This window comes from Aplidium turbinatum, chromosome 14, assembly GCF_918807975.1.
Source record: "Aplidium turbinatum chromosome 14, kaAplTurb1.1, whole genome shotgun sequence".
In the NCBI taxonomy this organism is placed as follows: domain Eukaryota; kingdom Metazoa; phylum Chordata; class Ascidiacea; order Aplousobranchia; family Polyclinidae; genus Aplidium; species Aplidium turbinatum.
Genome location: NC_137485.1, coordinates 5,773,938 through 5,801,342, shown reverse-complemented (window position 1 = coordinate 5,801,342; position 27,405 = coordinate 5,773,938). Strand labels below are relative to the sequence as shown.

Genomic DNA, 27,405 nt, shown 5'->3' with positions numbered 1-27,405 from the left:
GGTTGATGACAAACATCATTTTGACGTCATAATAAACAGATCAGGATGTTCTTATTCAAATAGAATTATTCTTTTGAATGAAAGACGGTGCAATTTTAGGCCAATATATTTGTTTGTGATGTATCAGACACAACAAAGCAATTTGACTGAAATGAAATGCGCCTGCATGTTCCGATCATCGTCTTCAGCAAGATCACTGATGTGCCATTGGTAAGGATTTTAAACATCCGGTAAGATCGCCACACTTGTTAGACATCAAGATACATAGTGTCGCAAAACTGCTCCAGCAAAACTTCAACTGAATCACGCACTTTACTGTAGTTGCTTCCACAACAAAGTCGTAAAGTGCCAATATTTACGAATGCCAAGATTAGGGCTACGATCGATTGTAGAAATGTATATCACAACTGCCATTTACAATATGTACAGAACAACAACGCGGTGAATGTATAGCTTCTTTCGCCTACCTCAAGAGCTGTACGCAAGCAAGCTCCTAGCCTTGCCAGCATTCCCAAGTGAGTTGGGAGTCATTGTCCAAGAAATAACGCGTTAAAACCAAAATTGTGTAAACAAACATGGTAGGCTACTATGTAATGTACTGAACAAAAAGAAAAAAATGCTGCAGGAGAGGATCGAACCCGGCACAACGCCTGCCATGTGATTGGCAGATTAACACAAAAGACAATTAGAAAACATTATTTTTGTGATAACTACTGTACAGTGCTTGCGTCACCAACACACAGTTCCGATTGTGACACTATAGGAAGGGTACAGCTAAGCGTCCATCGGTGGTGCAACGCAGATATAATCTTTGCTGAAAATCAAGCAACGATACCAGGGATATCTAGAGAAGGGGATATGAAGGCTCACAGCGATAGCCTTATTCTCATGACACTACCAGGGCGGTAGTTTGTAGCGCATGAAACATAAGGTTCTTTTCAAAATTGCAGAAAATTTTGTAGTGCAACTGGTACAGTCAGCTATCAAAGACAGTTAGTAAACGTTACATAGAGCATATTTAAAGAATACTTGTTTACAAAGACGGTTGAAAAGTTACCAGTAAGCTGTTTTTTTAACAAAGCCTTTGCAGTACGCTAGATGTAAAGCAAGTTTATGGGTGGTTAAATTAACAAGCAACCATGAGCAATTGAGCATGCTGTAAAGATCCAGGCCTGATGCTAATAGCGCAATGCAAGTTATCATAACAAGATTTATTAAACTACTATCGGTGGCAATTGTCATTTTACGATAAACACAGATTATTTACGATAAACAAAAGCCCTTCTATTGTCAGACGTAATAAAAGCCTTCGTATCCCCTTCTTTAGATATCCCTGAACGATACTCGTTAGTAATTTTACCATTTGTTGATAGATGAGCAAAGCATAAGGCTCTAACTTTTTTATCCTTTAGCAGCCTTGTGGCAATGTTATTGTTTATCAAATATTAAGCAAAACAAGAGTTATGAAGCTGCATGGATGACTTCTCTTCAATGTCACCGCATCAGCACTGTGACCCTCCTATCACAGATGCAGTCGGTCGTGATGATGTAGAAGTTAATTAGGATCGGTATTTTCCTTGTGGTGCTGGAAGGCCGTGGACGGATCGAATTTCGGTTTGCGGTGTCCAATCGCTTGCTTCTGCAAGGTGGCCACTTGCCCTCTTAGCTTGTGAGTTTCCTGGGTAAATAATTTGGAAGTATAAATATCAACTGTAGTCAGATATAAATACCAGGGCTGTGGAGTCCGGCAAAAATATACAACTCCGACTTCTTGATCTATAACTGACATACTCGGACTTCAGTGCTGCCAGAATTTTTTAAACTTTGGATTAAGAATAATCATTAGTTTTATGAAAAGTTGTGTTGTTGTAAGTATTAATGGAGTTTTGGTGTAAGCGTTTGTTTCTTATTGTTCATCGTTTTGTGTCGAGCCGGAGTCGGTCATGACTCGACAGACACCCCCAAAATCACTCCGACTCTACAGCCCTGATAAATACCGCCAGCAATCCCTTAGTGATTAATTTGATGTAATATCTGATCGAAGGAGAAGGTATTTACCACAAGCTTGTTTAAAATATGAGATATTTTGCTACAAAGCAAGATAAATTTGCTTGACATCGGTTTATAATCTTCTACATCTTTACTAAAGAAGAATAACCATCAACAAATAATAGATTCTTGCACCTGTTTAAGGGCAAGGTTTTCTTCCTTTATTTTCACGATATGTTTGATTTTTTGCTTCTGATTGTGATGACCTAGCAACTCGGCGTATTTCCTTCCCAGCTGGTTCATCTCGGCATGGGCTGCACTTGTCTCGTTCAACAACATCGACTTTTCAGCGGAATAAGCATCCAATTGGCCCTGACGTCATCGAAATGGTCACTCAACGATCCGAAACGGACACGATACATTTTAACATGCATACTTGCATAGGGTCGTTAAAATTAAAATACAGTGATGCAGAAAAGTATTGAAAAAAGCCAATCACTCTGCTTGCACGGTTGTAGGACCACGTAGGCTTTTCTAAATGGAATTCATAGATTTCAAAATAAAACCGACAAAAGGAAAAGTGGTAAATCCACATTGATTCAAAACGTTCACATAATGTACGATAGATCTAAAATTTAACACAACCACAAAACGGTTCCAGACGTCTTTGAGATTGACAAGCAGAAACCTTCAAGCATGAAAACGTTTTCATACCTGGAAAGGTTTCACTTTTTCCTGGAGTTCCTCAAATAAGTGTTTCCATCTAAAACAGTAACAACAAGGCTGATACAGTACATAATATATTTCGGCAGCCGATTGTAGCAAGAATTGAGAGCGATAGACCCTGTGTTTCGTCCATGAGGCTGTGCTCATCAGTATCGCACCACTGATTTATACCACATAACATTGAAACGCCGATTTTACCAGTTATTTGAAATCTTGCCGTTGTGGAAAGAAAACAACCAAACAGAGAAGGCTGATAAGTTATCATATAAATCGTGACACTACAAATTGTCATACAAACTTAAATGACAGTGTTGCCAATAGTTCATTGGCAATATTACTTTCACATGGCATCAATGGTTCAAATCATCTACTGTAAACTGATGAGATGGAGCTGCTAACATTTTTTTCTCAGAAAATTAATATTCCTTTATATCGACTCCGAACCGGTGTTGGCCGTAATAAATCAGCAATGGTATAGTAGGGGTACAACACGGGCCCAGTTACAAGTATCTGTGGCATCAAGCCCTAAACAGCGGACCATCTTCTTGTGTGCCCCCAGCTCACCACCCAGTGCAGCAAGTGGGGTCTTTCAATATACAACTCCGTCGCACAAGAATGTGTCAATCTGTGGTGTATCAACCAAATTTAGAAGACTCGATATAAGACTAAAAACTTATTTCAAGCTGTAGAATACAAGCAATAAGTTCAGTAACAAACTTTGCTATTTCCCTGGTGGCGTCCTCATTGGGAGGCTGTTGTGACAGCTGAAGCTCCTGCATCACCGTCGTGGCTTGGGACAATTCTTCTTCTACTGCTTCTTTTTCTTCCTTCAGTCTGTAAGCAAAGGTCAAGTTTTACCACTAATTATCTCAGAATAACGTCAAGTTACGTTGATAAAACCTCACAAAACGTTATCCTACGAATGTAAGCTAGAATGACCACTTGGAAAGTTCTTCAAAGGATCATGTGACTTGGGTTCAAAACCGGGTGCGTGCGGTTATTAAAATCCGCACTTAAAAAGAGATTACCACAAATGTGCTACGGAGCCGATGGGCCATGAGGATCAAAGATATAAACAGGGTGGAAACAACAGAAATGAGAATGCTCCAAATGATGTGCAAACAAACCTTGAAGGATAGAATTAGAAATAAAAGTACTCGAAAGATGACACTCAAGTAGAAAGCATCAGTGAGTTTCTTAGAAGCGATCGTTTGCGATGGTTTGGAGATGTGGGACGTGGCAAGGCTCCAGTAACGGCAAAAAAACTTTGGTCTAGGAAAAGAAAATTGGGAGACCAAAAAATATATGGCTAGACTTGGTGAGCAGTGAAAAGAATCTGAATAGAAACAACCTCAACAACTGGGAAGCATGACGAAAGGACTGCAGATATTGGCGGACCACTGCTAGCGGGGACAATCGGATGACTGATTTTGGGTACTAAACAAGCAGCATGGCAGCAGTAACAACTGCACGGCCTATCAAGCCGGCTAAAGAGAATTCCAATTACGAGTCCAAAGGATGGATGCAATGCTTGGAAATTCAGTTCTCAAGGCAAATGTACGGCAAATGTATAACATGATAATTTGGTGTTATTTGGGCTTTGTCGTACATTTGGCTTGAATCACAAAACAAAACTTGGAAGTAGCATGCAACCAGGTAGAGTCTACTACCTTTGAATCGTTAGCTCTGCTGCACTATTCCGTTCTTTTGCGATTCTATCGAGTTCTTCGAGATTAGCAGCCACTGACAAGAGCTCTTCCTTGGATGCTTTGAGCTCCGTGTCTCGCTGGTTAAGCTTCTTCTGTGTGTCCAGGATGCGTCTGAAGAAGTTTACATCGATTAGCCACGCAGCCTTACCCAAAACCACAATGTAACTTCTCAAGATTACCACACAGGCACACATGCTCTCATATATTTATTGATGCAGCACATAACGAAGTTACATTAGTTTGTATAATTATTCATTCCTTCATAAAATCGAATGCTCTGACCAAAATTGACATTAAAAATACCATCACCATAAAAACGAAACGACCAGCTTTAAAACAAATGTGTTAAAAAACTCCAGCTTTAAAACAAATGTGTTACCCTTGTATGTCCAATATTACGAACTGTACCTCCGCGGCACTCTACGTTTGACTAAAATAAATACTGTACAAGATAATAAACAGATTTTTCAAGCATCATATTGCCATTCTCCATCTTGGTTACGTTACCTGGTAAACTCGTTGAGTTTGGCGTCATGCTGAGAATTCGAATCTTTTGCTTGTTGACGCAAATTGTCGATAGTATCTTTGTGTTCAGCGATTTTGGCATTGGCCAACTCCAATGACGCTTCCAAAGATGAGGAAGCAACTTCGAACTCAGCGCTCTTCCTCTCAGATTTCGCCACCTCCCCTTTATATCTTGAAAGCATAAAATGAACAAACTAGTCTTGGTGTAGTTCACTTTTGTTGCATCACAAAAACAAATTGTGACAATTGAGGTGTAACCTTGTGACAACTCTAGAAGCATTCATGTTACAAATTCTACCACCATGATGCAAACAGAGCCATCGCTAGACTGGTATATCAATGGGGGGACAATCCATTGACAGGGAGGGGCAATAAAAATACAAGCATATATTTAAAAAGCGTTGGAGTATCAACACTAACACTACAGCATAAGTTTTCCAAGGAAACAAAAAATCATGTTTATTTAAAAAAAAATAATAATTTCTGGCCAAGGTGATGGAAGCAAAACTTTCATCATTTGCCTTTATTACGTCACACGGCTTATTTTCGTTTACACTTTTGCATCAGAAAATTAACAAATTTGCTAACCCAACAAACAAGCACATCGGTCATTTTTAGTTGATTCAACATCTGAAAAAGTGATGTGTATAAAGCGGCTTTTTGTTAGGAAGCAACTTTATCAACCAGACAATGGGAAGCATCGACGCTTTTCAAACCTTGTCACTCACCGCTTCAAATCTTGTAAAGCATCTTCGACTCGCCGCGTGAGGTTGCTGTTTTCCGATTCTTTTTCTTTCAGCTTTTCAGACAAGCGTTCGCATTCAGACTTCAGCGACGTGACGTCATCCTAGCAATAAATTAGTAATAATAATAATCATGCTTTTATTTGCGCCCATTGCAATAACATACAGTACACTGCGATCACAGATGCGATAGAACAGACGACAGGAAGCAGCGAAGTGACATATAGTCTTCGAGTCAGCTGCCCCCCTTATTTTGGCTTGCCATTACGTGTCTTTGCCAAGACATAGCCGCGTGCTCTGGAGCGGTGTCGAACCCACGTCCTTTCGAACGTCGCGCAGACGTTCTCAATACTCGGCTACGCAGCCGACGAATGAATCTTATATCTATCAAATTACTTTTCCGCTGAGATGCGAGACACCGAAGGAATTGATAACTTTCGGATTACGAATAAATTTTGACATCTACTAGTGTGGAGTATCCAGTTTTAAAATGGAAGATGCAGCAAACGCCCAAACCAGGAAACCCATCAAACAAAGGTGATTTAAGGTGCATCAAACGCTTATCAGCAAAAGTAGAAGATCAAAGAGTTGATCTAATTAAAAAATAAACAGCCCAAAATGTAAATGGTTAAACTCATGTGTAGCAAACGTTTCGAAAACTAAACTGTCTTCATCATCAGTGCTATAAATGTAAGTAATCTCTGGTGCCGCTAAGTTTAAATTAAATTACGGCTGATGTCAGTGCATCCTTGAATCTTTGGTAAGGGGCAAAACTAGAGTAAAAAAGAATGAAAATCCCTTGTATAAACCAGTAACTTCTCTTTGCGCACCCCTGCTGAGTGAAGTTTAGTGCTCAGGTTGTCTCGTTCCGATAGAGCAGTTGCTGCTTCGGATTTCATTTTCTCCGCCTCCGTTTCATATTTTTGAACTTTTCCGTTAAGTTCTGTGACCATCTCGAGTTCTTTTTCTAGACAAAAATGGGATTGTCACAGTTTGTTAGCATAAATTCAAAAGGTTATTTCATATTCAACATACAGTACATCTCCAGACGTTGAATCAATGTAAAAAGAGACTAATTGAGACTAAAAGAGACTAATAAACCAGTTGGTGGCTTCAGCTAACGGATCATGCGGCTAAGATAACGCGTTGCTTTTTTGGCACCTCTATGAAGAGCACTCGCTAGCGCAGTGAACTGCATAACATATTCCCAGACATCAAATCTGTCGTTTTTGCATTGATTTTACGTCTGCAGACGTTGAATCAATGCAAAAATCAGTTGATTTACTGTCTGGGTTACATTTCGCTAATCAGTAACCACATTGGTGTAGCTTCCACCAGCCAGCCGTGAAACTACCAATCAACAATGTGCCTCAGCCAGAAAAAGACTGCCTTTTGCATCGTTTGAGCGAGGTTGGTACAATGTAAAAAGTGAACTGACTGGGGTTCAGATGTCGAGTGCGACAAGAACACCGAGTCTCAGCCTTGAGGTAGGCCTCGCCAGTATGGTGCAGATCCTTGTCACATGGATTTCGTGTACCGGTAGTGCATTCCTTTTGTGACTGCCGAACCAAAAATCGGCAGGATGCTGACGTGGAAACAACCGCTTCAAAGTGGAAACAACTGCCTATCGCTCTGAACTTTCGTTACACTCAACTTGGTCGATGCTACGAACACATAAAGCTGGTTTCAGATCGCATGGCCTGCAGGTAATTCAGCCACAGACTAGATAGCAATAAATTAACCTACATTAATAGAAGCAAATGCATTTCATACCTAATCGTTCCTTCAGCGTATCACGTTCGGTTGACAACAACCTTGCTTCTTGTTCTTGATCTTCAGAAGCTCTGAAAGGAACACAACGAACGTTGAACCCATAAAGACGATTTGTAAAAGTTGGGCGCGTAAATTATAGTTTCTATACATCGTGTGTTATCACCATTCTTGCTGCAATTTGTTCCTTTCCCAGACAGAAAAATGCAGTCTGCAGACGTTTATTGCAGACGAAAAATTATCGCAATACTTCTATCTACCGCAGTATAATATACTATATGGTATATTATATGGTAAATGGTATTTTGTATATTATTCGAATCTGGGGATTGATTGTCATGGTGCGCGAAACGTCAGTAAAGCAATAAATCAACTTCTTTGTCTTTGTTTTTACTTCAATTTCATCAGATGAACGTTGCAACTTGCATTAGAAACGATAATTATCTTGATGAACACCCAAACTTTTCAATATTCAACTACTATTCATTCATAACTAAAGTAATACGAATAGGCAATAAATACATTTAAATTCAAAGCTGATTCTTGCATGAAAAGCCATGTCCACAAAAATCTTGTAAACAGCTTGGTGCCATCCGGCCAGCAAATCATTCGAGTTTTACATTAATTCAACGTCTGCAGACATTGAACCAATGTGAAAATGTTTGATTTACTGCCTAGACCAGGGGTGTGCAACCTTTGTTACAGGAGGGCCAGATATAAATAGTTGGGTGAAACCGCGGGCCGCACGTTTATTTAACATATGATTTCTAGTAGTTGCAGGCACAAAAGAGTAGCTTTTCTTGTTATTCATGTTATTCTTATATTAGAGGTTATCTCCTTCCAGAAATAATAAGTTAGGACGCATAAATTTCTGAAGAAAACTGCTATTCAAATTTATTGTCACACTGTCTTTAAACGAGCTCAGTGAGAAGTTTGCAGCTGGCTTCTTTTCCTGACGGCTTTTTCCAAATTTACTTTAATGGAAGTGATCGCAATTCGAAGTCCATTTTCCAAGTGTTTGCTGTTGGTCTGTCAGAACCGATCAATAGGGAGATTTCATGACGCCCGTTTTAGAAAAAAAATGTTCGCACAAAAACGTAGAGCCAAAAAGTGCCATTTTTGAAGCCATGGATTTTTGAAATGTGGAAAGTCATCTTAGTTGAAATGTTTTCGGTAAAAATCCCCAAGATTCATTTTTAAATACTTTGCTTTCAAATCCTTTTTCTCTTGAAGATCAATCAGTTCAAGTTGGATATCAGCTGGTGCTTTGTCAATGTCCGTGTTGAATGGCGAAGAGAATATATCAAACAAATGTTCATGAGATTTGAAGTCCTTGAAACGAGCCAAAAATTCATACAACAATTTTTCAAATTTAGTTTTCTTCTCCGGATGCATTCCATAGTCTCTCAAAGTTGGAAAGTGGAAAAGATGTCCTGTCTGTATGTGAGCTTTCCAAAGTCGTACTTTGTTCATAATGCCTTTTATGTGACCATACATTTTTAGAAATAATTGATTAAACTACCATTCAACGTTTTATAGGCAGAGAAAACTTTTTCTCGAACCGTAGAAAATTTCATGATCAGATCACCGCTTCAATGCGTGATGGAAAGCCACAGATAAATCTGCATCTGGCATTACAGAGTGCAAAAAACAGTGTTGCAGAACGCGTTTTCGAATATTAAATTCTCATCAGTGCAACTACGTTTATGAACGCAATAACAACGGTTAACTTTAAACTCAATAAAATACATTACAAACATTATAAGGACATATTCTCAGTGTTCAATTGAATATTAATAAATCCAGAGACATCAGAATAGAAAATTAAATACAATGGATTGGCGGTGACCGGTGGGAGACTTCTAAAATGGTTAACAGAAGGTGCGAAATCTACAATATTCCACTCCACAATGAATTGTTCAAACGTACCAGACTAAACTAAATTACCGTATAAACATGTTTCGCGGGCCGCACACAATTCAAAATTGGCACATCTTTGCGGGCCACATAATTTTTGTTTGCGGGCCACACGTTGCACACCCCTGGCCTAGACAATATGTTATAAACGGCTCGGACAGGTCATTTACTCAGTCCTTAACGAGGAAAAGGCTCATTTCGTTGAGTTGTTATACCGCAGTTGGATGCCATCGTTTATTCTCGTAAAACTTCACAAATTACTGTGCTATTTGCACATCCTTTGCGGTGCTTGACGTTGTGCTACAATATATAAATAGTCGGGTTCTCACGTCAAAAATGTATTCAGGTTTGTTTCTGCGACGCATTTTGTTTTAAAAAATCTCCGCAAAAAGTAAACTGGCTCAAGTTTCAGAAAAGATAAACAACCTTCTCGACATTCCTATCTTCCCTGTGGTCACTGTAGCGTAAACAAACCACCTCTCCTGCCTTATTAGTCCGAAGCTGATTAAAACGCTCATTTCTTTCACGGATTAAGAGGCCTGATTAAAACAACACGAAGTTCGGAAGAAAAACATCGTCACCGATAGAGAGTTATCGACTGGTATGCAAGTTTCTCAGTAGAAATTGGAAGTGACAACTGGACACACTGGAAAGTGATTCTTGTGCTTCAAGTTGGAAATCATCAAAGACATCATGGAAGAAAGGTAAGTCAGAATAACATAAAGTTTATTTTGAATTCATGCAACGGCCGATAGACGAGTAAATTTGAATTATTCAAATAAGATGATATCAACTCGAAGTATGTTAAGCCAAGTGTCGATTACACTGACAACATAATCGGGGCAAGATTTCGATCTTCATTTTCAAAATTGCAAATACTTTTCAACATCATTAAAACAAACAAGCAACAGTTGATTGTATCCTTACGGAAATAGAAATACAATCTTAATTAAACACTGTTGAAACAATACAAGAAAGATCTTGGCAACACAAAACAGACTTTCCAACATGCCGCACGAAAAACGTAATGTAACATTTGATCAAATAATTGCGTTATGTTCATATCTTTACAAACAATAAATGAGTTTAATAAAATCAATATTATTCCAGGCGGTAATGAGATTGCAATGTTGGGCCGGTCTCTGATGGTGCCGCTTCAGCAAGCGGTTCATGATCGTATGTTATATTTGGTTTCAATACTTTACTCAGATGGGCTTATCAAGGCGGTTTGCCCTTTCTTTACAGCAATGAGACATTTTTACATTGATTCAACAACGTCTGCATGTGTTGAATCGATGTAAATAAGATCGAATTTTCTGGTTAGGTTGCTCATTGAGAATTAAACAACGGTGTTTTTTCATTGATTTAATGTCTGCAGTCGTAGAATCAATGGCACAACAAAAATATTTTCTAGCTGTTTTTTGTAATAGAATGACTGTCAATATTGAACGCATCAAATCGATAAAACCATAATGCTTGTATTAGATTGTGAACACTTATCAGCAAATATTTGCGAAAAGTTTCAACAATAAGTTTCTTTGGTAAGAAGGGCAGTTTCAACGGTCACCATGCAAATACAATATTTTTCTATTGATTCATCAGCAAAGAACAACCAAAGGCACCATATTGTTTCATCTAACCAAGTCATTAGGTACGTTTGAAGCAATTCAACTCTTTTGAAACAATATTTACAAATTCTCACATAATGACATCACAACCATGGCCTGTCTATTCTTCCAGGTGGCTGGACGTATACGAAACTGTGGCTGTCATGACGTCACAAAATTGAAAATGTTTTTAACTTTGATATTTCATTCATTGTAGTTTTCGTCATTGACGTGTGTCGGTTTAGTTAAACTGAAACGCAAGATGTCTAAAATTTTCAGTTTATGTCGACTCTACGTTTCCGAACGTTTGAGTTACGTAGATATTTGACATCAACATTGCATTGTCAAGTTAAACAGTTCTGTGGTCAAGAGATAGTCGTCAAACGGAATCGTGTTGTTCGAGCTTGTTTTGTGCCATAAAACTTGAGTGCAACCTAATTTCCTTCTCAACCAGTAAAGTTTCCATTTTGTATCGTTTCAACGTCTAAAAACCGGTTTGCTGGTTGCCGAGACAGAAAATCAGTCGTTTTTTACACATTGAATCAATGTAAAAAATGACTTATTTGATGTCTGGCATGGAATCCGTGATACAAAATACCCTGCAGAGAGTTGGACAGATTTATTGGATGCAATGGATTTTGATAAACGTCTCTCCAAGCTTGCAATTCACATTCAGTGCTATGTTTTTACATTCGCAGACGTTGAATCAATGTGAAAAGGTCTCAATTTACTGGTTGGGACTGTTAAAAAACGTAATGATTATTTAAAGTTATGTTGCGAGGTAGCAGATGTCACGCGCAAAGGGGGGTCCATTGAGCACTCTGAAGGCGGTTGAAAAATCCCTTCAACTGGCGCCTGCACGCTCTGCTCAGCCACCAATCATACATTTTTACATTAATGTGATGTCTAAAAACGTTGTTGTTGATTGATAAAAAGGACGGAGGTTTTTGGTTGGGTATTGGGCGAAGAATAATTGCAAATTCAAATCAACCATTGTATTTTACAATCGTTTAAAGTTGAGAGGCACTGAATTGATCTGAAAGGAATGGTTCAGTAAAAATGATAAAGAGAAATGCGATCAAAGCGCAGTCAAGCTGTTCGTAAGTTGTAAACTCGGCGTCAGGAAAAAGCAACACAACACCAAGCGCATAAGCGACTAGTGTTGTGGGGTACGTTTCAAATGATTAAAAAATTTGAGTTGTTAGAGTGGCGTGAAAGTCTAAAAATAAATGCTTGGCAGTTTATTGCTTGATATTGCTTCAAGATTCTAAGAAAACATTGTGGTATTGTGCGATTCTTCGAAGTTCAACGCATTTTATTCACACGTCATAAAAGCTAACTCCCAACCGCGACTTCGCTATCGAGATGTTAATTCAACGTCATAGAATGTTTATGAATTGGTCAGCTTTATGTGAAAAAATAACCTTTGTTCGAGCCGTTAAAATTACCGGCTGACGACGTTTTTCAAATCCAAACAAATATGTTGTAGTTGATGACGCTACTTGAAAGCGGGGAAAGATGATTTGAATGAAGAGTAACATGACAGACATGTAGGCCTACATGCCGTTCATGTAGTGAGACAAATATCCATTGAAATCATCTACAGTAAGATCAGGTCATCAGGGAATACCAGAGAATTGAACATTACTGGTGACACACTCATCAGGAAGTTGCAGGGTTTTATCTTCAATTAAACTTAACTTTTAAAAACTTTTAGCAAAGAAATCTTGCTGAACATTCAATACCAATGTTCAAGAGACTCTTTTAAAACTTCATTCTGTCTTTTTCCTTGGAGATTTTGCACGTGTCTCGGAAACGGTCGTATGTTTCTCTGATTTATAATATTTAATTTTAAATATAGTTTCGGGAGAGAATTTGACAGGCAAGACACAACAATACCACAGGGTTGAGCATTACAACAGTATATATTTTACATATTTACAAAATATGTAAAATATGTACTGTTGTAATTGAAATTTATTGCATTTTATTAATATTTTCAGATTCCTGATGAGGGCTTAGATTAAGCCGAAAACGTTTGAATGTTAAACTATTAATTTTAAATGCATTCTAAATTTAGTAACAAAACAGCGTCAGTGTAACAACAGAAATATTTATTAAAACTGTAGGTGGTTAGAGATTGACAGAGTTTGAAAATCTGTGGATCATAATATTTAGTCTAAAAGTGGTGACCGGTGGTATGGACAAGCTATGGCAGTCACGTCTGTGAGATTGTTATAATTTTATGTGGATCGTCACTTGAATAACAACGTTTTTCCTTTCATTACGATGTTATTATTCTTTAAACTTTATTGCGCCAGTTTAATCATTAACCAAGTGAGCCTGGTATCCGCTATTTAAGATTTTTCCTAGCTGGCGCAAAATCACAACTGAGTGCTCAAGATGGCTGAGTGCAGAGAGGCTACTTGGCAAGCTTTTACATGGGAATCATGGGATGAGCCCAACTCATTTGCTGGGGGAAAAATAATATTTTGTCACAAAATGAGATGAATGCAATTCGAACAATGATCACTATGCAGAGCTCAGTAAACTATGTGGCAAGGAGTCTTGAAGATTTTAAGCTTCTGGGCAGATCGCAGCAACAAGCGTCTCAAATTATGCCGGCCGAAAACTGGCTCATATTTTATGAATACTTGTAAAGGCATATAATATCCAAGTGGTTAATATAGCGAAGTATGCGTTGTTTTTCAAAATACAAAATGATAACCAAAATATCTTTCACCAATCTACCCTTCAGAATTAACCAAGAAAATGGTGCTGTATTATTGTATTGACCATTAAACATTTAATTTTGTCTTATTTTTTCAGCAAAAAGTTAAAATTTAAACGACACATGGCGACTGCATTATCCGTGCAAGACTACTTGACATATTTCTTGCTGAAAAATGACACTTCAGAGACAAAAAGCGAGAAAAAAGAAAAATCTCAAGGGCTGTTGCTAGTAGCAACCGTATACAAGAGGGAAAAGGACGGGGATGAGACCATCATCTACAGCAGACGAATGATCGGAGGCAAGAATGCAGACCCAGTCGCGCTGATGGTGCATGAACTAACTGGGAACACAGGTGAGTGTTGAGCCATGTAAAGAAGGCGATAGAGTGAAATCTTCCATCAATAAACACTCTTGTACGTTAACCAGACACCAAGGTGTAAGATGCGTTTTATCTTCGTGTTTTTCAATTTTTCATCTTGAAAACTCGACTTTCAGATTGTTGAATAGTTCGTGCTGCGTGCCATTAAAAATTACATTCCACTCAAATGACATTACAAACATTTTATCACAAAACCAGTTTCGTAAGCCTCCGTACAACACTTCAACGACAAACTAATCACTGCCACCGCACAAATTATAATAAAGATTGCATCTTTTCAGATAATCACATCAACGGTGGCAATTTGATTCGCACATCAAGCCTCATGGATTTACATAGCGATAGTGAAACCCAACTACCCAGGAACTGCACAGTACACATTGATTTACTTGCTAGCAGGAGCCCCAGCAAAGTGGGTTCGGAACAACTACAGGTGAAAAAGGAACTACCTTTGCGTTCATAATGCACTTGACTTGCAACATAATGTATTGAATCCACGCTAGATAAGGCAACGACAAGATAACATCATAGTATAACAGGGTATTTAAGATTTTTGTACACTCATATAATACATGCATTTACGCTGTACAGAAAAAAAAAACATTGTATTTTGTGTATATAAATTGTAGTTAATGGTAGGTAAGCCTCTATGGCCCGAACTCGGTGTGATCATTACATGCCGAAACGAAATATCATTTGTTAAACTAGATGCTCAGCTCAGCTCACTAATTTGTTCTAGCGTTCCCTAATCCCTATGTCGTGCAGTGTTCCAAAGTGTTGTTAGTTTGTTGATTGATTTATCCTGATGAAAATTTGATCAAATGTTATTCTCACCGCGGCCTAATTAATTGATGAATTATTTCGTTTCGATTTACATCGAAACCAACTCCTTTTCTTTCACGGACAAAAACGAACTTGTAACGAAGTGTTGCCAACAGAGAGAATTGCTTGAATCATAAACTATTATAATCAGTATTGCAATGCCATCAACAGAGACTAATGGACCACTGCAAGCGTAACTCAATCAAAGCGACCGTGCAATTCACATTCGGCCACCCATTTTCCTGGGACAACAAATACAACAGGGAAGGTATACAACAACTATCGGAGAGGGGTGTCAAACTAAAACCGTTGAGGTAAATGCAATGAGTGACGTGTGGTGTGTGGATATATTATTGGTTCAATAAAAGCAACGAACAGGCGATACCTTAAAAAAGCCATAAGCGTCAACATCTCTCAGGGGGTCACTGTCGAAACGCTGTGCTTGTTTCTAAAAATTTCTAATAAATGATAAACACCTTGTTTAGTGGTTTGTTCAATGGCTGAGTATTATTATAAAGCATAAACACAATAATATTAATTTAAGATGGCAATGATGGTTCACTGAGCGACCAAAGTACTTTTTGCTGACTCTCTTCAAGAGCTTGTCATCGAAATGAAGTCTTCCTAAGCTCCTGAAGAAAGTGGCCGTCAGTGATTCAAAACCATTTTCTACAAGTAGGCAAAACTGCCAAGATTAAGCTTCCAATGGGTCTCAGTCCGGGGATTAAGATTCCAGCAATCAATGAACGCATTGTACCCTGCCAAAGCGTATTCATTCAGGGTACCAAAAATGCTTGCGAAATATAATTTAAATGAATGATTCTTTACAGCTTCCAGCAAGGTCTTAACAAGTTGGTGAACGATATTCACGATACACTAGAAACATTAGATGAGCTCCAGACATGTCGAGGGACGATATGTGTAAACTACTATATGCTCAAGCGGGCTATAACCAAGTTTCGAGACGCACTGGCTGTTGACAGCGATGTGTACCATACTGACAATGAGGAAAAGTTGAAAGAAATACTCGGTAAATCATAGAAGAAATCGATGGTTCCTTTCGAAGCCAATAGATTTCAAACAAATTAAATAACAATGTTGTTATTGCATAATTTTGTTGCCAGTGGACAATCTAAAGCCAAAACAGCAGTAATTGTATATCAGATATACTGTATAACTGTCATTATGAAGCAAAACCAATCTCCCGAGCAACCAACTGTTTATCTAACGCCTTGCAAGGATACTACGCCTATGTCATTTTTGTATTCAGTGAAGACCTTTTCAAAATTAATATCTTTGTTAAGTGCACTCATCTTGTCAACTGCAAACTAATGCATGTTTCCATACACAGGATACAAGCATAAGGCGCCTACTTACCAAGCCGTCCACCAGTACAAGCTTAGAAGCTTTTCACTAGCGACCTACAGGGATTATTTCTTCTTGCAAAACTCCGATGAAATTTGGGCAAAAATGAACGTAAATCTAATGAAAATCAAAGACGGAGTGACTCAGGTGAAAAATATTATTACAGACCGTAGTGAGCCCATAGCAACGCCCCGGCGAGCAAAAGTTGCCGTTTTACACCATTTAAAACAATTTTAAAAGACAAATTTTGAAAAGATATTGCTATCCCCCAAATATAAGCTATGCTCAATCAGCCCCGTGAATGAAAAATTCTAATCTTACAGTACAAAACTCCGAGTTTGAGCGGAATTTTTACCACAATCTTTTTTGGAAGAAATCACTTCTGAAAGCTAGCGTTAAGTTTGTTTGCGTGTTCAGCGTTGTATCTTTGTAACGCAGTTATATCTATCCATTCATAAACAGGAAGAGACTCTTTTTGACGGTGTCTACCAAGCAGCTGAGCCCACTCAAGAAAAGAGGTTTACGAAAAGCACAGACAAGAAACCATTCAATAAAGAGGAAGTTGATGACTTAATCGCAAAGCTTTGGAAATTGGTAAGAAAAGAGTAATATTTCGGATTTTAACATAAACCAACACATTCCTTACTACCAATTACCAAGACCAAATGCTTTTTGTAATGTATGCTATGCGGATACATAGTTAACCACAAAGTATTTCATGAAGCAAAAAACTTGACCGGATCGTGGGGTGTCGTCTGGTCACGGTCAACCTTTAAAACGAGTTCTCTTCATTGCAACCTGAAAAACGTTGCTCAAGAGACCTGAAAGACCCAATAAAATTCAATAGTAACTTTCGCATCAATCACTGTGTTACACTAAACAACAACTGAACTGTGATCAGATCGGAGACAACATTACTCTGCGTGAACTGGCTAATCATGACGAAATCGTCGTCAGAGTCTCTTTTGTCGTCAGTGAATATCCTGATCGACTGGGTTGGCACCAAGCAATCAATACTCTGCATAGACATCTAGCGGAAAGATTATATGACACGGGAATGAAAAAGGTAACAGTGTGCGCATGATTTCAGTACCAACTAAGCCTATTGCACAATCGGTGGTAAAGCATGGGAAATTTCAATAACATCAAAATATAATTTCAGGAGAGGGTTCGCTTTCTTGTACCACGAGCATGCTAGGCGCAACAACACAACAGCATTGGGCTTTGTAGTAATAGATTACATAAAATTAATCAGTCGAGCGTTTTTGGCTTTTGTTACAAATATTTTTAGATTCTTGATGAGGGCTGAGGTTGAACCGAAAATGTTTGATTGTTCAACGTATCGTAAGATATGTGTAATATATTGTTATAATGCACAATTCTGTTGTGTTGTTGTGCCTTGCCTGCCTGTAATACCACAAAGTTCCTGAAACCGAAAGATTGCCTTAATTATATAAAAAGAACCATTCTTAAAGCCGTAATTTTATAAGTGTTTTAGTGGCTTTAAAAATTTTGTCAGAATTGCGAGAAATCTATTGCAAAAAAACTGTTCAAGCTTTTGTTTCCTTCGACAAGGCATTATCATCGCCATTATCGTCAATCACTTAATATTAAAATATATCATCATCGTCAATCACTTCATATTAAAACATATTATCATCATCAATCAATCACCATTTTCGCCAATATGACCAGACGAACACTGCTAAAGTAAAAAACATGTTTTGAAGGTTCGGATGGAAAGTGGAATCCGTTATGCCATGAACCTCGGCACGTCATCTCCCGGTAACAGCTCTGGAAGGTCAACACCGAGCAGCACGTCGGGTCAAAGTTCAAAGGTCGAAGCAGATCGTGACCACTCAGGAGTCACATCTGAGTGCATGCACATTCAAGACATTTTATTTGACATGCTGGAGGATTTGGAAGATAACTTGCTCAAGCTGGGCTCAATGGACTTTGACAGGGGAGCCAATCTCAAAGTAGACAAGTCCTTGCTCTCATCGGGCGTTGGACTACTCAACAAAGCTACAACCATACGTACAAAAGAAGGAAAAGTTTTTTCAATGAACAGCAATTTTCTTGATGTCTACTCCGACAGTGCAAACCGGGTATAAGCGGGGTGGAATAGAAAAAATGATCGTTTTTTGAGTTTTTAATGATCAACGTTTAGAATAAAGCAAACAGATGATTGACTATCTTGATAAAAATTTCTCAACAACTACGTTTGGCCTGGTTAATACAATAGGCTTCTTCATGAGCCACATCTGCTTGAAACTTCTCCTTAAGAAGTCAAATGGCAGCAAAAGATATTCATTGAAATGATCATATGCTGTTACATTTTGTAACCTTTATTATTTTTGTATTGTTTGTATTGACATATTCTTTTTTGTAATAAAAGCCTTGTACAAAGCTGCTACAATAAGCCCGAACAATGCAATGTCGCGTTCAAGCATACAAGTTTATCAGCTTGCATCGCATCTATAAAGACATTACTCGTGTATTATAAGACTTTAAAATATATGTGCAAGCTCAAACTTGCTGCAATGTATGAAAGACCGGCCTAGCTGCTGAGGATGGCAGCCAAAAAAGACATAGGAACAAAATGGTTGGAAAAGTTCTGAATCGTACTTATTGTGTGGACAAACAAACAAGCCTTAGATAACAATGTATTGCCAACAATTCCTGCATGAAACCACATTCACTCACAAAATGAACATATCATTGCAACATCGGTTGAATGATTGCTGCGAGATTATTGAGCAATCCAAGTAACCACAGGAAACACAGCAAGAGAAAAAACGTAACAGTCGTAAATAGAAGTTAGTTATTCATAAAAGTTGCTTAAAAAAACGGACAGTTATGGTTTCAAACCCATGTACCTTTCGTATTCCTGTTGCAAAGTTGATACCTTGTCCAACAATTGTGTGATTTTGTCTTTAGAAGCTGACAGTTGTTCAGTTTGTTTCTCGAGGTCGACAGAAAGCTTTCTGTAATTCAATAATGGTTTCACCAATCGAATGTCCAATGATTGAGCCAATGGCTTGAGTGACACAGAATCGGTTGGCAGGGTATTCGAGCCAAGTTGAGTTCTTCAAACTGTCATCTTAATGATGAAGATTGCCTCAACACTATAGCTCTCTCCTACAGGCATGTAAAATTACCAGCTAAGGTTCTGCTGAGATTTTCTCAGTTAGAGAGAACATTCGAAGAAGTGAAAGTCAGTACAAAAACAAGTTTCGTCAACAAAAAGTTATGTTTGTGGCACCACTTACTCTTTCTCCGCAGTGACGTCGCTGTGATGTTGCTGTAAGTTTTCTACAGTTTGCTGTAAGGCAACATTTTCTTCCTGCAATTGGTCTCTAAAGAAAACACACCCATTTTTAAAACCACACGCCAAAACATAGGTCACCATTATAAAAGGTATGTTATTTATTGGTAAGTAAGAAACACTGAGTAATAACATTGTATGGTTTGTTTATTATCGCACTACAACAGCTAAGGTTTTTTAGCGACAGGGCCCATTCTAAATTTTTTATAATCTTTACGATAACTGTCATCACATTCGGAATGGCCCGTTTCGGTGAGTCCGATTCGGTGAGTCCGATCCCTTAACGGGGGATTTTTTCAATTTTTTTTTTAAATTATCGGGTACCGTAGCCTAATTATCATTGCCGTTTTAGGGTTAGGGGTTAGAGGTTAGGAACTCACCGAATCGGACTCACCGAATAATAGCAGACCCTATCACAATACATTATTACCCGACCTATCCTCACTGCGTTACTCAAGAAAAAAAAGTACAATAGGCACAAAAGTATTCAGAGCCTACAAAAATAACACATTTTTTAAAGTTACAGTTCAACAGATTTAGATTTAATCAGGTTTGATTACCTGCTGGACCGAAGCTCAGCTATCACCTTGTCCAGGCCTTCAATTTTGCTATTTGCGGCTTCAATTCGTTGTTGGACTTCCACCACCGCGTCATCTGCTGCCTGGTGATAGAAACCACAGAATTATATACAAAATAAGTTAAAAAAGGATTAACAGGCAAGACGTAGGTATCAAACCTACTTGGGTTTTCTCTCGGCAATCCTTCAAGCAGTCATCAACAAGAGTTCGCAATGTGTCGTGGAAGTCTCCTTCCAACTTCTGTAAGGATGACTGTGAGGACTCCAACTGTGTTTGTAAATCTCCGTTTTCACAACGTAACTTATCAGCAATCCCTAGATGGAAGTAAAGCAATAACAAGATTTCAAGCGAGAAAAATCACATTTCTGCGAACGAAATACAAAAAAGGAAAAAAAAAAAAACATTATCAAACGTCTTCATCACCATTCACCAAGACGTAATGTTGGGTGGTGACTGGTGAGTGGTAGCACTGGTGTACACCTACAACCTCCAACGATGGTAATTTGACAATAGATTTGAGAAAATAACTCGTGCAACAAATGTCTACAATTCCATGACTAAATTCTTTATCATGAATTTTTACTAAAGATCAAAGCTGAAAGGTGTGAAACTGACCTAGAGAATGGAAAAGACAACGTTTTGTTGTTGCATGCTTTACCAAAAAAAGGAATTCTTTTGCTGTATTGAAACTTGAAGTGTTTTTAGGTCAAAAAGTAAAAAGCCTTGAAAATGTGACAAATCAGGCCATATTGTGACTAATGGCCTACCTTGTAACCGGTTAATTTGCGCTGATACTTCATCGTCATGTTTCTCTGCTTCATGGCTGAGCTTTTCTGCGGATTATGCAAATTAGAACAAAATTTAAAGGTTGCCGTATCAAGACTAATGTCGAGTTGATGAAGATTGAGATTAAGACAACGGTAAGACAACTTTCGTGTCAACGTTTAAACACACCATTAAGTATTTTGATAAAGACCAAGCCACGTGCTATAGATGGGTGTCGAACAGACGCTTCCTCCGAGCGTCAGCGCTGTCACCAATCAACCACGCAGCCAACAGCGTGATTCAATTCGGTCACAATGATCGCATTGCAATAGAATGACTTTCAAAACTTTAGTTGCATCTTCAATATCAAACATCTTCAAAATACGTTTTTTGAATGTTTGATGAATGCAATTTTTCTACAATTCTCACCAAGGGCAGCATTGGCTTCTTGCAAGGCTGATACGGATGACTTTGTCGCTTCTAAGTCTGCTTCGAGATTAGCGATCTTCAAACGGTCTTTCTCCATTTGCTGCAACAAAACGTTCATGCGTTACAACAAGTGTGGTGTAATTTTATATTAGTTCAAAACTAGGAAGGGGTAGATGCGAGCAACACTCTCCTACTATAAATGTTTAAGTATGAAAAAATTATTAAATAAAAATAAAGAAGCTATACACTATGTCTCAAAGTGAAGTTTATAGTAACCTTCCAAGCTTTTAGGAAGCCAAATGTTTAGAGTTTAACAATCCCATCTACCAGGACAATAAATCGTGCGTAAGGATCAATACAAGATCATCAAAAAGTGAAAGAATAACAATCATGTATTGCAGGGTAACAAACTCTGACCGTTCAGGACATTCCAAAAATATGCAAGATAGCGACGGTTGCTACCCGAGAAACTCAATTTTAATCTTTAATCGTTGCAGTTAGGCTATTAATAATACAAAAATGTACTTACTACCATGTTACTACTTCGTACTTAGTTTAACAAATTTTTCACAATAGTTGACGGAGTACTTTAGGCAATTAGATGAGTTTCCAATTAATTCAAATTCTCTGCTTACTTCGCACAAAAGCAAACACTTCCACAGCGGCAGCTAAAGGACAACGGAAACAAAAAGATCGAGGCAGATCTGCTATACAAATACAAGGAAGTAGAGTAGTAGACCTATCGATTTTGAAGTGCAAGCTTTCAGCAGCTTGCGATACAACTCTCTTCATACCTGTCTACAAGTTGCTAGAAGACTCTGGGTTTCTTGGAGTTTATTTTCAATATTTTTGACGTTCTTGTCTTTTGAAACCTGGACCAAAACAAGTGTAAAAAGGTTTTGTCATTTAAATTGGAAGTTTATATAATTGCATATGCTGCACCACTCTCCAACAGTACAGCAATACAGCATTACTTCAGCCATTCAATAAATGATAAGATTGAAAATATTTGAAATCTGTTGACATTATTGATCATGCTAGCATTATGTATTCACAACAGTTTTATTGGTGCACAAGAACCAGTATCAAAGTAGACAGTCAGAAGCTCATAATTGCTTATTCTTAAAGATTGTTTTTCAAAAGCTACTCTAGAAACCTCTGTACAACTAAGTAAAGACCTGAGCCTCCAATCGGTCGTTTATCTTTTTCAGTGAGGAATTTGATTTTTCCGCTGTAGTGATCTGTCCTTCCAGGAGCAGCTTTTCCTTGAGAAGGCTAGCCACCTTTCCTTGCAATCTGTGAATCTCTTCCCGTGCATTCTTCAAATCGTGCTCACGTTCATTGCATTGTTGAAGTAACTTCCGCATCTGATGAAAGCGAAAGCAAAGTTATCAGTGTGCTGTCAGTCCTACATAGCTACTGGGATGCGAGTTAAGAAGAAGGTGGGATTACCATTGCACTACCGACTAAGCGTCTTGACCAAATGGCTGGCAATGGTCAGTTCCTTCAACCAATCAATGATTCATTTAAGTTTCACAACAATTACCTCATGCAGGCCTCGAAATTCACGGCGGACACGGCGGTCATGTCCGCCGTCACAGCATGTGATGTCCGCGGGAAGTACCATCTAGATCGGTCATATTTGTCCGCCCAGAAATATCGATAAAAATCGTCATTGCATAGCACGAACAATTGATGCGAATATATAATTTCCCGTACATTCTAGCGCGCATCTAGAAAATCTGAATACTGTATCCCTTAGCTTCCATTCAAGCAGGAAAACTTTCGATATTTACGATTGGTGACGTTGAATCAGCGTAACAAAGGTGACTTCTTCGCCGATGGGAGTACCGGTACTTTTACACTAATCACACGCAACTCAGTTCAAGTCATACGTCACAATGTCTGGCTTTGATCTCCGAGTAATATTGATAAGGCGAGGTTGGTTACAAAATTAGATTATACGAGTCGGCTATTACAGCAAGATGCAGCAAAATTTGTTTAGTTTTGTTATTACAGTAAGAAAGAAAAGGCCCAGGGAAAATTCGCTTTTGCTCACATGACACGCAAAAATAAACCTAAAGAAAAAAAGCCTAGTGAAACTTTGCACAACAGAAAATAGTAGCGTTTCAGTGTAGAAGTTTTCCGACTCGTGCCCAGAGCATTGTGACGCAAGAAGCCACACGACCTCGTTCGGTGGAAGTTAATTAGTTATGCGGCGTATTGAACAGCAACAGCTACACGGCGCTTTGACTCTTCAAGCGCACGTCGTTGTTCTGATGAAAGCTTTTCCGAGTCAGTGACTTCGCTGAAATTTTAAAAAGCCTTCTAATCCGTAGCTATAGTTAGTGAAGAATTATCAAGATAAAGCGATTAAGCATGACGATCGACGCTAAAACTGGTGTGTCCGCCGTGAGACTTAATTTGTCCGCCGAGATAGCTGCTCAGAGCGGACACGTTTGTCCGCCGTCAACAAAAACGAATTTCGAGGCCTGCTCATGATTCTGAAAGTTAAGATGAAAGAGGGAGCACAAGATGGTATAAAGTCACTAAGTCGGCTTCACTACTAAATTTGCTTAGCCATGTAGTCAAGTCGTGAAACTCTGGATGGAAAGAAGCTTTTTAGTCCTAACACTACTCTGTTTCACCCACCTAATCGCCAATAAATTGATTAAAAGAAAATGGTGTTTCGAGTAAAAAGTCGTTGGATTGTTGTGATAAATGTTCACAGTTTCGTCAAAGATTAACATTATATATGATATATGCATATTTAGCTGTGCAAAGACATATCCCAGCCAAGGTCTAGAAATATCAGTGCACTTACTAATGTAATAACTCACCAGCTGACTTGAAAAAATAAAATTACAGTAAGGTATCACACTTTATCCATAAGCTAACGCTAACCTCTGAAAAGTAAAAGAGATTCAACATTTGTACATAAGCAAAATTTTACAACAACAACACATTTAGACAATTAAGTTACTGTTATATAAATTCCTATACAAACCCCACCTCACGATCATGTCCTTGCTTTTCCTTTGCAGCAGATGCAGATAAACTCTTGCTGTGGTCATTTCGTTTTTCACCCTTTAACCATAACGGTTGGTTATATTTCAATAAAATAAATTCAGAGCACTTCAAGCATCTGTGCCATGAACAGTGAAAACTAAACACATTGTCAAGACAATAATATTAGTGCCTAATTTTAGTACCTAATTCTATCAAGACATTTATTATACACTTTTGTGGTGTAGATATTTTGTCAGGGTTTTTAATGTTCATGGTATAATTGCATACAATTACAGAGCTTCATTTTGTTCAAATGTGACTAAGTCGTTTTAGTTACCTCTTCAGTTGGTTATGTGAGATGTAGTTACAGAAGCCATTGTTGAATAAATCACAAAGTCGAGTATCCATATCAATTTAAAACATAGCAAAAAAATTGAAAAAAATTGATTATCAGTTGAATGATAGGTGCAACTGATGTTATTTACATATTGCAAGATTTACAGTAGATATCAAGTCACTATCGAAGCAAATCACAAAGTCTGCTAAATTATCCCTCAATAAAACAATTACAATAAAAATCATTGTGATAGTGATTTTTATTCTCGAAACATTTGTGTTTATTGACAACTTTAAACTTCACATCTGGCCAGGAGAGGCAAAATGGTTGTAACTCTTTGTGAATTGTTATGCAGGAAGTTGGGTCATGAAAAGTGAACAAATACAAAACAGAATACTGAAAAAGTTTGGGTGTTTATCAGGACAATTATCGTTTCTAGCACTAGTTGCTACGTTCATCTGATGAAATTGAAAGTAAAATTAACAACAAACAAGATGGTTTATTGCTTCACTAACGTTTCGCGCACCATGAGGATGCGCATTGTCATGGTGCGCGAAACGTCAGTGAAGCAATAAACCATCTTGTTTGTTGGTAATTTTACTTTCAATTTCATCAGATGAACGTAGCAACTAGTGCTAAAAATACAAAACAGCTACAAAAAATTTGAAGTCAATGACAGTGAATGATTAGTGTAATACATTGGTAAACAATTTGACATGCAATCAATTTTTGAAAGAACTGGAGAATTGAAACCACTAATACCACAGATTGGCTGTAGATTTGTCTCAATGTCTCATCCCAGAGTGGTCCAAACAAACATCGATATATACAATTTATACATCACTCACTTTTTTTGTTGCAGAACCACCAAAGTTTAACCTGCGTTTGCTTGCACTGCTGGGCAGGCCAGCAGGTACAAGAAACTCTTTTGAAGACCCTTCGCAGTCAGAATGAATAGACTCTGTTGACTTAAATCGCTGTGAACAATTTTCAAACTTAATCACTCCAACGGACTTTTCTGTTCCTTGAAGATTGTAGTGTCCAGGTGCAGGTCCAACAGCTGAATTTGACACATAAAAAAAAATTGTAAACTTAAGAACTATAATAGATTGCAACTACTTTGATGTACGTGAATCTACAAAGGCCTATTATCTGCATACTGATAATCACTTAAATTATATTTGCTAACCATATATGAATTGTCGGAGCTGGTATACAAGTCCCCCCCTCCCCCCCCTTTGGTAACTCATGACAAAGAGGAATTGATCAAAACATTTGGATTGACGTGTGTGAACAGTAAAGCAAAGGTAAGTAGTTTCACCCTGTATGTTTGGTTGAGTCCTGTCTTTGTCATGAGTTACCAGGGGGGGGGGAGACTTGTATACCAGCTCCGAATTGTCTCCTAAAATATTACCAATCATAAAATTACGGAATGGCCCGTTTCGGTAAGTCCGATTCGGTGAGTCTGATTCGGTGAGTCTAATTTGGTGAATCCGATCCCTTAACGGGGATTTTTTAAAATTTTTTTTAAAATTATCGGGTACCGTAGCCTAATCATCATTGCCGTTTTAGGGTTAGGGGTTAGGAACTCACCGAATCGGACTCACCGAATAGTAGCAGACCCATAAAATTAGGCCTAATAGTATCACTCAAATTGGGTAAATGCATAAAAAGCCTGACAAATCAACCAAATTTCTCAGTATACAATTGTAAAAAAAACTTTATTTTGAAAATTGTTACACCTTAATTATTCAGCAAGTGTCATAGTTCTCCCACATATTTGCTTACCTACCGTACCGTACATCATATTATAATACACAATAGATCATCACACTATTCAATAGATCAGAAAAAAATGATGTAACAGCAAACATTAATAAAATAAGAAACTTACACTCAGTTTCATTGAATCGTTTGACAGCTGCTCTCGGGAACGACATTGCACATTCACAGGTCAACAAGTTGAAAGTTCTGTTTCAAATCAGGAAATTAGTCTTAGGCTGTAAATTAAAACTTTGTAACATTGATATCTGCCGCGATGGTAAAAATCAACATGAAAAATATTTAAAATCTTTGTGAAGTAGGTAGGAAGCGTTGTTCCTGGCCATCAGCACAAGACTGAGCACTCACTAGTGAGTACAGTAAGTAGCCTAATTGCATTCCCTCATCATGTAGCTTCCACGTTAGCCATTTAAACGATCCAATCAACAATACACTTATCGGCAGGTGTTCGATAGTCTGTGGCAAAATTAGTGGTGCGATAGTTAGCGATACTGACGAACTCAGCCTCATAGGCTAAACACGGTGTCTATCATTGCCAACTTTTGGGTTTTGCCATCTTTCCCTTTTGTTGGTGTCATATTCGTATGTTTACTTGGCCGTTCTGTACATGTTTGCGCCAGCAGCAAAAAATAAATTGAATTGACTCGAAAGTCGAGATGAGAATGAGATCGAAAAAGATTTAAAATCTTCCGCCAACATTGATCTTAGCATAGAGTTGCCGTTTCAATTTTTTTTGATATTTTGATTAGTATAATAGTATTTCTAGTCTTTCGAAAACATTATTTTAATTTTTATATTTCATACGCAAAATTAAAAAAATATGGCTAAAAATTACACTTTATTACTTTCGAAACATGGAGATTTCATTGATATTTCTTTTCGTCAGTCGGT

At 38.0% G+C, this 27,405-nt stretch overlaps 2 protein-coding genes across 2 annotated transcripts; one reads left to right on the top strand and one right to left on the bottom strand.

The window, feature by feature from the left end:
• Positions 1 to 111: 111 nt before the first annotated feature.
• Positions 112 to 26,732, bottom strand: LOC145782710 (uncharacterized). The gene is made up of 20 exons (XM_082594464.1): positions 26,627 to 26,732; positions 25,581 to 25,792; positions 24,399 to 24,473; positions 22,565 to 22,753; positions 22,181 to 22,258; positions 21,387 to 21,486; positions 20,960 to 21,025; positions 20,355 to 20,506; positions 20,175 to 20,275; positions 19,559 to 19,645; positions 19,166 to 19,273; positions 7,466 to 7,536; positions 6,523 to 6,659; positions 5,678 to 5,796; positions 4,932 to 5,120; positions 4,386 to 4,535; positions 3,433 to 3,549; positions 2,704 to 2,752; positions 2,185 to 2,361; positions 112 to 1,678 (listed from the first exon to the last, which is right to left on the bottom strand). Exons 1-20 carry the CDS (start codon positions 26,670 to 26,672, stop codon positions 1,556 to 1,558), a joined length of 2,346 nt encoding a protein of 781 aa, XP_082450590.1. The 5' UTR covers positions 26,673 to 26,732; the 3' UTR covers positions 112 to 1,555.
• Positions 9,974 to 18,708, top strand: LOC145782711 (uncharacterized). Its single transcript, XM_082594465.1, has 9 exons — positions 9,974 to 10,083; positions 13,816 to 14,072; positions 14,381 to 14,532; positions 15,093 to 15,235; positions 15,752 to 15,951; positions 16,273 to 16,433; positions 16,749 to 16,880; positions 17,188 to 17,352; positions 18,017 to 18,708. Exons 1-9 carry the CDS (start codon positions 10,073 to 10,075, stop codon positions 18,398 to 18,400), a joined length of 1,605 nt encoding a protein of 534 aa, XP_082450591.1. The 5' UTR covers positions 9,974 to 10,072; the 3' UTR covers positions 18,401 to 18,708.
• Positions 26,733 to 27,405: the final 673 nt, after the last annotated feature.

Bases quoted from the DNA above. Each gene is read 5' to 3' on its own strand.
- LOC145782710 (XM_082594464.1), bottom strand. From the start codon at position 26,672: ATGTCGTTCCCGAGAGCAGCTGTCAAACGATTCAATGAAACTGAGT. The intron at 5,797-6,522 runs GTGCGCAAAGAG...ATTTATTGCTAG, and splicing joins CTAAACTTCACTCAGCAGGG to GATGACGTCACGTCGCTGAA. The intron at 2,753-3,432 runs GTTTGTTACTGA...TTACTGTTTTAG, and splicing joins GCCACCAGGGAAATAGCAAA to ATGGAAACACTTATTTGAGG.
- LOC145782711 (XM_082594465.1), top strand. The intron at 15,236-15,751 runs GTAAATGCAATG...GATTCTTTACAG, and splicing joins GTCAAACTAAAACCGTTGAG to CTTCCAGCAAGGTCTTAACA. The intron at 15,952-16,272 runs GTAAATCATAGA...TTCCATACACAG, and splicing joins AAAGTTGAAAGAAATACTCG to GATACAAGCATAAGGCGCCT.